At 31.8% G+C, this 13,474-nt stretch overlaps 1 protein-coding gene across 1 annotated transcript; it reads right to left on the minus strand.

Annotated features, from left to right (window-relative positions):
• Positions 1–12,149: 12,149 nt before the first annotated feature.
• Positions 12,150–12,811, minus strand: LOC119686430 (pro-corazonin-like). Its single transcript, XM_038101013.1, has 2 exons — positions 12,581–12,811; positions 12,150–12,456 (listed from the first exon to the last, which is right to left on the minus strand). The coding sequence occupies exons 1-2, from the start codon at positions 12,784–12,786 to the stop codon at positions 12,243–12,245; spliced, it is 420 nt and encodes a 139-aa protein (XP_037956941.1). The 5' UTR covers positions 12,787–12,811; the 3' UTR covers positions 12,150–12,242.
• Positions 12,812–13,474: the final 663 nt, after the last annotated feature.

Consider the following 13,474-nt stretch of genomic DNA (forward strand, 5'->3'; position numbering starts at 1 on the left):
TTTACGGTCAGAGATAAATTTGTATTGGCAATAACGAAAACGTGTGGATTTTATTTAACAGCAAACAACAAACAACAAACAACAACTTCATCAGCAAATGTCATATACGAGTACGAGGGGTGAACTGCAGCAACCCTCTATAATGGCATATCATGGAGACTATTGCAGCCAACCAGTTAGGCAGCTTCAAACGTACAAGTATCTCACAGCATGTGGAGCACTTCATGACGTATGATCTCCATCGGTTGGTTGTATGTACCAGCATCATTCAGTGTTGACCACTGTGCGGCAATTCACACTTTTCGATGTGATTTTGCACTCAATTGAAAATAAATTGATTAAATTTTCATGTTAAAATGCATTAAAAATGGACTATCAAAATTATTCAGCAATATCTACCATAACTGCCATATCTGCCAATGTACGAATGTATAGTATACACACGAGCTATAGAGATAAAATTGCTTTAATCGCACTCGAAAACTGAAAATTAAAACGTTACAATTTCAAATTACTGAAGTTATTGATATATTGGATCAATGAAATATTCGATTAAAAAGTAAATTCACATTGGATCCATATTTGACTGAAACGTTTTTGCTGTTATTTTGATAAACTCTACATCCTTTAGAAAATATGCACGGGTTGTCATTGACGGAATGATGAGGGTCTTTGTTATTGAGCGTATGGACCTTTTTCAGTACCAAAGAAAAACTTAAAATTAATTTGATAATGTAAAAATGGATTTTGTCAATTGTCAGCTTTTGGAATTCTAAGCTACTTAGAAATTTGATTGGAAAATATTTTAGCAATTGTTTCTTATTATACTTATTTAACGAGTATTAGAAAATTTTAACTGAACTTTATTATAATCAATAAGAAGCGAAGAGGGCTGCTCTAAGAGTAATTACAAACAAGATAACTGGTCTTGGAATCAACAGTGAGAAATTTGATACTCTAGCATAAATTCCAGAAACTGAAATGCCAACGGACAGGATGATTGTAAAGCATAAGTTTACAAAAAACTTTAAAACTGAACTTGACAACAAAAAGAATTGGGAAGGCTTGTCCAATAATAAGAAGAAATATGACGGCTCCCTCATCGGTGAGGGCTGGAGCTGGTGTATATTTACTATGCAAAAGATACTAAGAAACACTAGGAAATAATGTAACCATCTTTTAAGCGGAAATATACACCATGAATAGATGCGCTAGTTTCAACCTTGAACGTTACTACCGGAAAGGTAAAATTGCAATACTGATTGACAGCCAGGCAGCTATAATAACACTCATATCCTACCAGGTAACATACAAACTGGTATGTGAGTGCATTGACAAGCTGAACATACTGGGCTGTAACAATCAGGTGTACCTAATATGGATTCCGGGACATACTGGCTTCCAAAGCAATGAAATGGCAAACAAACTTGCAAGAAGAGGTGCAGCTTCAAGAATGATAGACCCAGAACCATGCTGTGATCTAGGCAAAGGAACTCTATCCATTCTTATGAACGGCGCAGAGGCAAAAAAAAAGAGAGCTCTATTGGGAAAGCCTACCAAGACTATCACAACCTAAAACGCTTCAAAGATTGTATAGCACAATCAAAAAATTGCTAAGAGTTATTGCGGTATTATTGATCAGTCACTGTAGATTGAATAATCACCTATCGAAGTTAGGAACTCAATACAACTCAGACTGTAGAGAAAAGAGAGAAATTGCATACCATGTGCTTGGGGAGTGCCTGGCACTGATGCAACACCTGGGAGGGTGTTTCATGGATCATAAGCGTCCAAGATCCAAGGGAAAGATAGGCGCAATACTATCTTTCATTAAAGAAATCGGACTTGGAAAACACTCTAATCCGGCTAAGGGGCACAATAGATATTTTAGGTCGCATTACACTATCATTTTTTTTATTTAATAATAATAACTATAACAAAAATAATTGGTTATTTGACTTTTAGAAGTATCGACTCTTTTAAACATATTTTATAAATTAAAGAATAGAATTTAAATTGGTCAATTAATTCATTCAAATCATTATAATCTGTTGTGACTCAAGTGGCTTATATCGATTATGTACATTGAAACCTCACAGTCCTCATCTACCATCTATTATCTATGAAGTTGAATTACATGCCTGAAAAAATAAATAAAAATAACTAAAATATTTTGTTATGTTACAATATTTCACATTTGTGACTATTATTTTTGGTAGAGTAGTTCACACCAACGACCATAATTAAAAACTATTAACAATAAAGGAAATTACTGGGGCGCTCAGTTACTATGTAAACCATTTTTGTCCAATTATTTGATGGCAACTATCTTCTACAAGGTTGGTGAGGTAACAATAGTAGTAAAAATATTGAAATAAAAAAAAATGAAAATAAAATAATAGTAAACATATTTGAGCGCTCATTTACTTTAATTGGTTTGTTTTTATTTACTTAGCCATATTCATTCATTTTTATTGCACCAACAAGAAGTCAAGCGAATGTATCTATAATTTTTTTGGTTGTTAATTTACAAATGGCGCTTTTTACTGTCGTTAGATACAAAATATTTTGTTTGTATATTTACGGTTAGTTTGAGTTGTCATTACGTATATTTGACAGTTGCTCAGTTTATTGTAGCATAATTACGATATTGATGTCGGCGTAATTGTACGTGGGGGTTTTGAAAAGTAAAACAATATTAACACATATACGTATATATATATATATATATCTCTAATGTGTCGTTTTTTCTTGCACTATTTACATGATTTATTAAGGTACTTTTTTCATACAGTTTTTTTATCACTTTTTACTGTAATTATATGACTTTTTTGTTATTTTAAATTAGTCCATTTAATGGCTTCAAACTAATAACGGCGGAGGTACTAATAATATATTAGTACTGACATTTTTAAATTACTTACAAATTGTTCTTTTTTTCTACTGATATTTATCGCGTTTAGTATTTACTTAACAACTTCATGCCAAGTCGCCTACTGATATTTTAATTTTTATTATACTTAATATTATTTGGAAATCAGAAACAAGTAAATTTTCTTGTGAACTATTAGTATGATTTTGATATTTTAATATATAGAAATGATTAGTTGCTGTAAAAAAAAATTTTAATTAATAATCCTTTCTTAAAGTCTTCAAAACCCATCACTTAGCAGAATAAAGCTAATATATTGTTATCTATTAAATTAGCGATTAATTATTAGTTATATTTAAACATGTTTGACTTCGTCATTAACTTCACATACCCATTTTTCGGAAAAGTTAAGCATATAATATGAGTGCATCTAGTTGTTAAACGGGCCCGAATACTCGAATACATCTTTGGTATGAACCTACAAATAACTGCTTGCTCCTACAGATTACTATACGAGCAAAGGATTAATGTGACGTCTCACAAATTAGTATTACTAATCTGTTTGTACTTTGCTTTAGTTTCATTTTTCTAAAATTTAAATATATTAATTAGCTGTTATATAAATTTTAAATTTATATCAAGTTTCTTAACTGTTGTTAGTCGTATATAGTAATAATTGTAGAGTTTTTTGCCACATTCACAAAACTTTTATGTAAAAATTTATAAGAAAACTGTTGCGTCTCCAAACGAGATAAAAGGAAAATATGTAAGAAATTATAGGTCTCAGAAGAGCATTTAAATAAATTCATTAAAGAATTCATTTTCAAATCCAACAAAAAAGAAAGAAATATTAGAAATCTTTTACTATTTCAACTTGAAGTCCCTTTTTGCCTTTCACCTGACCAGTTGCGTTTTTGATTGTGGCTCTTAAACCGCCTCTCCATTTATACCGAAAAACGCACTTAAGTGGCACTTTGTGCAGATTTTTTGTTAAAGTTTTTTATCTTAAAGTTTTCCTTAGTTTCGAAGGATTTTTGTCTTTTCCCATTTGATGAGGGACGAAATAAAATCTTTTATTTCAGTTTAATTTGTAAATATCTTTTTAACTTCATGAAAAAAAGACAAAGAAAGGAAGAAAGTAAAACTTAAATAAACTTTATTTTTTATTTAAATTACAAGGGTACAATTTCATTTTAGCTTTTCCATTTCCAAATATAAAAACAAAACATTTTCCTTCTTCCTTTGTACGAGTAATCTAAAACGGAATTTTCATAAATAATTGAAGAGCATTAAATTGCCTCATGTTGAATGCTTGAAGGTGAAAAATCACGTTAAATTCCTAAAAGTGGGCTAATTTTCACGCATTTGTAAAGCAAATGAACAAAACACCAAATAAACTGAAACTCATTTTCTTACGGAAACAGCAGTACATGAGTCAAAAAAGTAATTTGGTACAAAAAAATGAGAATATTATGGTTGGTCTTTACTATAAGTTGGAACTACATATAGAAAGAACTTACTGACTGACGCCGAAAATCATAATCCTGTGTAAAAATTAGGTTAGTTTATATCAATTTTGCAAAGTTTAGTAGTATTACTACCGCTATCGTTCCAGCAAAGAAGCTGTTTGAGACAGGAGCTGGAAGAAGCAGACAAATTGGGAAAACTCATTCCATCTTTGATCCGATAGAGTGATCAAGTTTAGGAAACATCAACTGAGACTGATGTACGAGACTAGAGAAAATACGCATGCAGTATAAAGCGTCGTATGGAAATGTTATTCAAAGCCAAAAGCTGATATCACATTGTTATGACCAAATATCTGAGTAAGTACCACAACTGTTTAAGAAGAAATCACACTATAATGATTTTTTATATTTCAATCTCTTAATTGGTTTTTACATAGAATCCAACTAGCAACTGAGTGTGATTGAATTATACTTTTACTATAGTGTAAGGAATATTCTTAGTAGTTGTGATCTTCTCCACTGTTTAGTTGTTCAAATTTTCTTTAAAGACCATGATTCTTTGCTTAAAATATCATAGTATTTAACCCATTTTTATCACTCATAATGATTAGCTTTAATAATGATTCGGTTTTGTTGCATTTGAACAGCATTTTAGGACTGGTAATTCGGTCGATCGAAATTTCCAGAACGGAATCGAGCAAACAACTCCTGGGTTGGGTTCTTCACCCACAGCTTCCTTTCTGTAAAATTCCCTCATGCTCTCGCCAAATTTTTCGGCATACTTTTTTTTTAACCAGTTTCATCTTTTTTATAGTAATAAATGATCTCATAGCTAATTTCTTCTGATATTTTAAATATTTTCGAAATAATATAGGTATATTTTTAGACAAGCGAGGAATTACACTATTGTCTTCTACAAAAAATGTAGACTGAAATGTCACCTTTTAAAAACATGGCAACTGTAATCGGATTAGTGTTGCCAGATAGCCAGACGTATGGCTATAAATCGTAGTTGAAATGATCATCAATTCAAATCGGAGATATTACACATATTTTTGGAACTACTACCTATTATAGCGTACAAATAACAAAAAAATATATAAATACCAAATATCCACTTATTTGGAGGAAGAATGAGAAGTCCGAATAAATGAATTTTTCCCAAATGAATATTAAAGAAGTTTACTTTGGCATGACGGTCATAAAGGAACAATCTGCCTGGGCTCGGTATTAGAACAAATCCGTGGATAGAACTGTGAAAATTACACTAAATTGTTTTCTTATTTGTTTATGTGTGATTTTTGTGTCATTTTTTGTACATACGAGTATTTTGTGAAAAGGTAGCACTGCAAATATAAATGACATTCAAATGAAAAATAATGAAAACACAAGGCTAACAACATAAAAAAGGACGAAAGTATTTTAACTGCTTGAAGTGGTTGAAATAAATCGCATATGCACGAGATTTCGGTACTCAAACATAAAAACTAAAACACACGTTTGACTTCTGCAATGAACTTCTGAAGTCTCTGAGGACCTGAAGCAGTGCTGTGAAGGATATGCACGAGGTATGCACGAGTACTTGCGGGCACTTGCAATACTGAGCGGTAAAAAACAGTGAATGAAAAAAGAGACATCAAAATTGACGAGGTTTGTTTAAATCATTTGAAATTGATGAACTTGTTACCACGCGCGTGTTAAACGACGTTTACATGTAGCGCAATTACATCTTTCCACTTCCTACTGTAATTTTATTGAAGGACATAAATTTTAAGGGTAAGATACGTGCTCTGATACGGTCGGCTCTGACAACAACCCCATTTCTCTATTTCCCTATGTGCATGTGCTGTGTGGAAGCTTTATAATTTTAAATAGGCGTAAAACCATGTTTGCCTTTTTTTGCGATTGAGGCTATCAAGTGGGCTTATAAATTTCGCTACTTGAGTTTCAATTGTGCTGTTGTGGAAGATACTTCGGATACATTAATCCAAACATATTTGCTGTCTGGTGTCAATTGAATAATTGCGCAATGTTGTTTTTAAAATGCTTAATTGAAAGGGTGTTTTGTTATTATTATTGTTGTACATTTATCCGGTGAGTTTGTTGGTGTTAAGCGCAAGCATTTCTGCACCCTCGCCCTCCAATCGCAATAACTGAATATGACTGAATTTTCGCAGGATTTCGTGGTTACACGAGTATCCTGTTTCAAATCGTTTTGACAATTGTACTCAATCGATTGTTGTTTAATGTAATTGCCAGCTATAAAAACAATTGAGGGCGATTCTTACTATTTCTGAGGTCAATCGGAAAGTCGTAGATATTTCACTCCAAAACAATTATGTTAAGCGCTTTATAGATTTAATCACTAGAAATATCAAATATCTAGCAGTAGTGGTAGTAAAAAAATGTGTCAAAATAGTGATTTGATATTAACAAGATTTGATAACAAGTCGAATGCTCTGCTCAAGTAATGAGATATTGCTTCTGAAGCGAAATAAACTTGTAAGGATCTCAGTTGGTGAGTTAGTAAGTTGGTATCAGTAGTTTTAACTTATAATTAAAATTTAAAAATTACTTAATATATAAAAACTATCTAAAGATACAATTTGTTCATTTAATTGAATACTAGAAAACCTATCGCATCTGTGTCGAAGCTTATTCAAATCCACGCTTAAGCCTTTGGGCGTCCTACTGTTTGTTTGAAGATCTATGGTTCTGATGGAACAATGAGCTGTACGAGTTATACCACGACACTGAAATAGTTATGTTATGTTAAGCCTTTTCCGAGATGCCATAAATCTGGGCACTTTTACTCTAAGATAGCTAGGGGGATTCTGCAGAGTCCCACCCATCTCACTGACTCATTTGAGTATTCCTGATAATCTTCGTGATTATTCAATGATTGATCTAAGATCTGCGTACCTTCCCGTGCGATTAGTGATTACTCTGAGATTAAATAGTGCTAATTAGGGCAACCTGTCGGTTTTCGCATATATAATAGCTTCAGAGCTCTGTTCGTTATGTATTTTTTCACCGGATCTATTTTAAAGTCTCTTAGTATGTTATTCGTGCGGATGTACCATGAAACTTTGAAGAGCCTTCGGAGAGCCTGACTTTGAGCAAGTTGTAGCTCAAATAATTTTAATGAAGTCTATATCATTTAGCCATTATCATTTATTTTCGGGTTGATTCTATTGATGTAGAATTTCTATGGTTCATCGACAAAATACTTTCCCAAGTGATTTTCAACGGCTCTTTGGTCAGCCTATTAAGAGAGTTTTACATAGGCGAATACTTTTGAGTATCACTTTGTATATGTTAATTAATTGAATTTGAACAAACCTGATGCATTACATACACTCAAATTATTATTCTCTTAATCTATGATAGTTTAAACAAGTATTTGATGTGTAAAACAATTTTCTGTTAAGCTACAAACGTTTTTGGGGTCCAGCTTTTTCGTGTCCCTTGTTCAAACTCTGTTTTATGCCCCCCACTTCAAAATTCAATGAAATGCACTTTCTTATTAAATATTTATAGCTTCTGCTGACTGTCTCAATCTAATTAAAAAGGGGCTGCTCACTGTTCGTCTGTTCATTCACTCATCTCACTTTTATGATAAATGTCCTGCACTTAAAGCGGAAACTCCTGTTCTTCATCTTTTATGATTATAAATATCTGCATATAAACAAACGGAATCGTGCCATGAGAGATTCTTGCTGATTAGGTACGTCTGCCGCCGTTTGCCACCAGCCGTAAAACTGCAATGGCAAATGTTTATTAAAATATTTTTTAATGTGAGCTCATCAATAAAGGACTAAACAACGTTTAGTCGCACCAAAAGATACAAAAGGCAACTATACAACAAAAACAAAGTCATTTGTCAAACATGAGTACGTTTGTACAGATACATTTCTATGTGAAATATAAATCCTTTATGTATCCGGAAGTTAATTCGATGTCCTGTTTGTTGGTATGTTTGTGTACGTAATTATTTTATTTACAAAATATAAAGAAACTATTAGTTTATGTACAAATAATTGCCTTGCACCTGCTTAAACGTCCACATGAGCAATTTTTAATTTGACTTTCAAATTATGTATCCAACAAAGTACTGCACTCAAGTCTGTCCTATGTATTTCAGAGTTGCTCGTTAGAAAAAGGCACACGCCAACGACGACGAAGTTAATTTTTATGGTTGCATCTCAGACATGCAAAGATAAAACTTCGTATTAACTGCCGATGGCTTATTCTTGTCGGCATATTTAGTCTTTATTACTACTTTTAAATATAGTCAAGAAATCTTATGTGCATAACATTTTTTATGGTCAATAGACCTCAGTTTTTGTGCATATAGGGTAGGTCTTGTAACATACGAGTATCGTGTGTATATAAGAGAAAGAGAATCGTAAGAGAAATGTTTCAGTACCTCTCCTATGTCGACATATAGTTTAGTAGAAATCCTTGCTTAGAATAATAAAATTTACCGTAATATGTTATCAAATCGCGGCGTCTAAAAATTCAGAATTTGGCTAATATTTTTATTAATAAAAAATATTCAAAGTCGTTTATATAAATTATAGAAGAGGTCCATAATCTCATAACCCCCAGCAACACAATAAGCTTATTGTTACGCACTGCGTCTATTAATCTCAAAGCAAACTATGGACAAGCGCTATCACGGATTGGGGGAAAAAAAGGAAAAAAGATGATGAATGAAAATGGGAATGAGAATGAGAATGAGAAAGAACTTAGTTAGTTACATAGCTGTGTTCAGACTGACGTAGTTGACCGTAGCAGAAACCAAGAACTCTATCAGATAGACTCTATTAAGTTCCATCGGTATAGACACATTGTTATTGCAATCTAAATCATCGCAACATTACCGGTATACACCATATGGGATTTAGATTATTTTTGAAGCAGGACTTAAACATTTTGTGAAATTTGGAATAAATAAAAAGTGGAAGGTTTTGTCAATATAATATATGTGATGATATACATAAATAAATACATAAAGGATAGTGTCCTGAAATTATTTGCGAAATCTGACAGACTTACCAACACCGCGTTATCAAATCTCAGAATGGTTTCAGGCTCCTCGGGGATGTGTGCAGATCTGAGGTCAATTATTGCTTAGTCTGATGAAGTGATAAACAATATTCCAGTCAAGGCGTAAAGAGGGATTTTAAAGATACCTCGCAGTTAATAGAGAGTAAAAGTGCTCAAGTGCACTGGCTGAAATAGCTACAACATAATTATATACAGTACATCTTATTCAAGCTCTAAAAGCTTTTGGCGAGTTACAAAATTTATATAGAGTCTCAAATTATATTGATGGAACACTACACATTTTCTATTGATAAATTTCGACCTTTTCTGTTTAAATGAATCATCCAATTTGTTCAACTGATAACATTATCTTTAGAATTGATCATAGTGTTGACTGCCAGATAGTAAAGTACTGTTTTGATAAATACTGACCTTTGAAGTGCTCTAAGCGGGTTTATTTTCTACTTTTTTGTGAATTATGATATCACTTTCCGAACAACTCAAGATATTGGACCATCATCCAATTAAGATCATAGCGTCACACTTATCTCAATTCTAACAAAATTATAAATTAAAAGTAAATTATTACAATTAAACAAAACATCTGATAATTATTAATACTACATTTTGAAACATTCTTGATGAATTTAAAGAAAATATTCTCATTGGGATGAATCTGCTTCATGTTTGGTACAAAAACTATTTGGAAAGCCTGTGTTCATTTCATAATGGAACTATTGATGACTTAACAGCTTTTACTGCTGTGTAATTACCCGACTCTCTCGAGAACTCGATAAAAATACTTGGGGGCTGTTAATTTTACAGGGCTAGAGCACAAGCCTGAGGTGATCCAGTGCGCATCTTGAGTAATGCATACTATTTTTAGAAATGAGATTCTGATCTAGTATCGCAATGGATGTTAATGGTCTACGAGTGGTCTTTTTGGCCAGCCAGCTTAACCTAACCTAGGCTAACAGTTTTTTCAGTAGTGGAAATATGCTTTTATTATTATGAGGTGCAAACAAATACATAGAAATTTTATTTAGATATTTAATTTAGTTTAATTTGCAAGATGACTTGGCACTTAAATACATCAATCAAAAATACTTATTGTTCTTACGATTTTGCAAACGGGAGCAGGATTTGTTGCTTTTTTACCATTATATCCCTTACGAGTACATCAAAATTATAAGCATAAGTTTATGATGTAAAAGGAAGGACGTCGGTATTAGCAAAAATAACCGAAACGCAAACATGTTTTCAATTTGAATTCATAACAAGATAATCGATCCTTTGGGATGCAGCAGCTCAACGTGCATCCACAACAGAAATATTTGCCGTCGCTTTCGTGTCTGACTGCGGCGATTGTTGCGTCGGCAAACGCCGAATGGTCCCTGGGCACAAAATATCAGGGATTTTGGGAATATGAATTTATATCTTTTAATCTTGGCACAGCGCAGCAAGAAGGAGGCAAAACAGATATTAAGGACAATGGACATATTTCGGAGAGTGTAAGCACTTCTGTTTATTGTCAGTTATCTGCAAGTACAATATTAACCGTGCAAGGATGCGTTCAACTTGTTTCAAGTTGATATCCAAACGTTGAAGTGTTCGAAGCATGTGAAGCGCAACCTACACTCCGGATTGAGTTGCTGTTCAGAGTAATTGCATTAAAATGCAATTACAAGTGATGGGCATTGATGCGACGTTACACTTATGAAAACTCATGCGCAGTTGAGGGGAGGATTTGCGCTGTAGGCTGTGAAGGTAATATTTCCCAGGATATGCATAGCAACGCTATGACGTTTATATGTTAGTGTTTTGGTTGGTTAGTTGTGACGTTAAAGGTCGTGTTTGTCACATGCTGTCATTGTTCTTACTTCATACAAGTGCAATTCATTGTTAACGCATTTGTCGGTTGATATATATGCAATATCCTTACGATATTGTTGTTGTTGTTGTCGTCAACGTTGTTGTTGCTCGAGATATTATTGCTACAAAGGTTGTTGCATTTCCTGCTCTTAATAAAATTAATTTTGCATTTTAATCGATTGTTCTGCAAATACAAATTCGTGTGTTGATTGACTCGCATTGACTTCGTTGACATATGCGTTCAACACTATCGATTTTATGGTAATAGTTTTGGGTATTTAAAATAAGAAAATATCAATGAATTTTGGGATTATGATTTCAAATCTTGAATTTTATTAAAAATACGTATAACAGTTAAGATATATTCTAAAAGATACTTCAGCCCAAAAGCACATTTAAGTTCTTAGTAAAAAAATAATGTTTAAAATTTTTAATGAATTAAATATGAGAAAGGAAGGAGTGATTTATAATAAATTATTTGATTTTAATTAAATTAAAATCATAATGCCTTGACCTGAACAATTTTTGTTAACAGGCATTGCTGTTCTTGCCTCGTATGTACACATTTAATTTAATTTTTTTTTTTTTGTATATAATTTTTAAATAGCGAAAATATATTTTCAAATTTAATTTTATTAAAAATTAAATTGTTCACTGCAAAAAATTTTCCTTAATATTTTTTTTAATAATTTTTGTAATTATATATGAACATAAATGTACTTGTTAATATCTTTTAAAAGTATTTCTTATTTTAATAAATTTAACAAATTTAGTTTTTTATATTCTTCATATTATTTTTTTAGTATTTTTGTAGCAATTTTTTGCTAATATTGAGTTTTTAATTAAAATTTTTTTTAAATATTTTTCTTATTTGATTTCATCTATATATATATATATATATTTAACATAATTTTTCATATAAATTTATCTTTTCTAACAGTTCGTGGTAGTTTTCTCCATTATCCTTTTAAGCGCATTTAATGTTTTCCATAATCGGTGACTTCAGCACCGTTCAAGTCTTCGAAAATTTCGTTTGATTGATGACGATTTGAGAATAAATTGTTGTTGTTGTTGTTGTTGCTGTTACTATTGGGATTTGCATTAGAAGTTGAGGCTAAATTTAATGTGCCAGCGTAGGGTACAGCACGTAATAAAGGATTGTGCATGAAATGTTGCAATTGAATGAGACATCTACCAAAAAAAACATATATTTTATTTTATTAGCAAATAATTTCAAATATTATTTAAAACAAAAAAAAAACAATTTTCTATTAAATAAAAACTTAAAAATTTTATTTATTTAATAACTCAATACTTTTCCAATTTTCTTTCTCCGCCTTGTAGCTCCATTAGTTCTGGTATATTGCTTTCATCACGATAACGTGCAGCACCAGTACCCAGATTAGCTCTTTTTCCATTTGTCCAACCTCGAGAATATTGAAAAGTTTGACCCATGCATGCCATTGAGAAAAAGGTAAAGAGCAGCAGTGGCAACATTAACATTTTGCACAGGCTCAGCATTTGGGTTCAGTGAGCTTTTGTAGCAGTTCTAGATATGAACAGATTTAAATTCAAATTTAAAAATAATTTTTTTAACAAAAATTTAGAATTATATATGTTTGTTTATTTATTAAATTGCAGAAATAAACTAATTTAACTAACATACAGAGTTCAGATTTTAAGACTTCTAGATTATATCTTAAACGACTCCGATTGACTCTGGCAGTCAAATCGAACAAGATAGTTACGTTATTAATTATACTAATTACTTAATATTTTAGGACATTTATAAGAAACTATGGAGCAACACAAATAAATCAAAAAACAGATTGTATTATAAAGAATTGTTGTCGGTAGAAAATCGATTGATCTTTTTTTCTTAGTTAAAGCATAGAGCCAACTCAATTGGAGCATAGAGTTATCAATTTAATTCAAACTTTCTTATGAATGAATTATTTAAATGCAATATTTATTTGTGTTATTTGTCTTTCAAAAACTCGTTCATTATTTAATTCAAATATTTCAATAACGAAAGACTTACAGTTAAATAAATTTGAACATTTTATAACACAAACTTATATATGATTGAGCTCCTCAGTATCGGATTATTTATCGGTTCATTGATAGTTTAACTTTATTGAGATTAGAGATATTTTCTTCACTTTGAAGCAATGGGGACATGTTAAATATGAGTATTAGAAAACGATAT

This window comes from Teleopsis dalmanni, chromosome 2 (genome assembly GCF_002237135.1).
Source record: "Teleopsis dalmanni isolate 2A chromosome 2, ASM223713v2, whole genome shotgun sequence".
Classification (NCBI taxonomy): domain Eukaryota; kingdom Metazoa; phylum Arthropoda; class Insecta; order Diptera; family Diopsidae; genus Teleopsis; species Teleopsis dalmanni.

Excerpts from the sequence above, each read along its gene's own strand:
- LOC119686430 (XM_038101013.1), bottom strand. The coding sequence starts at position 12,786 with ATGCTGAGCCTGTGCAAAATGTTAATGTTGCCACTGCTGCTCTTTACC. Across the intron at positions 12,457-12,580 it reads GGAGAAAGAAAATTGGAAAA|ATGTCTCATTCAATTGCAAC; the intron begins GTATTGAGTTAT and ends TTTTTTTGGTAG.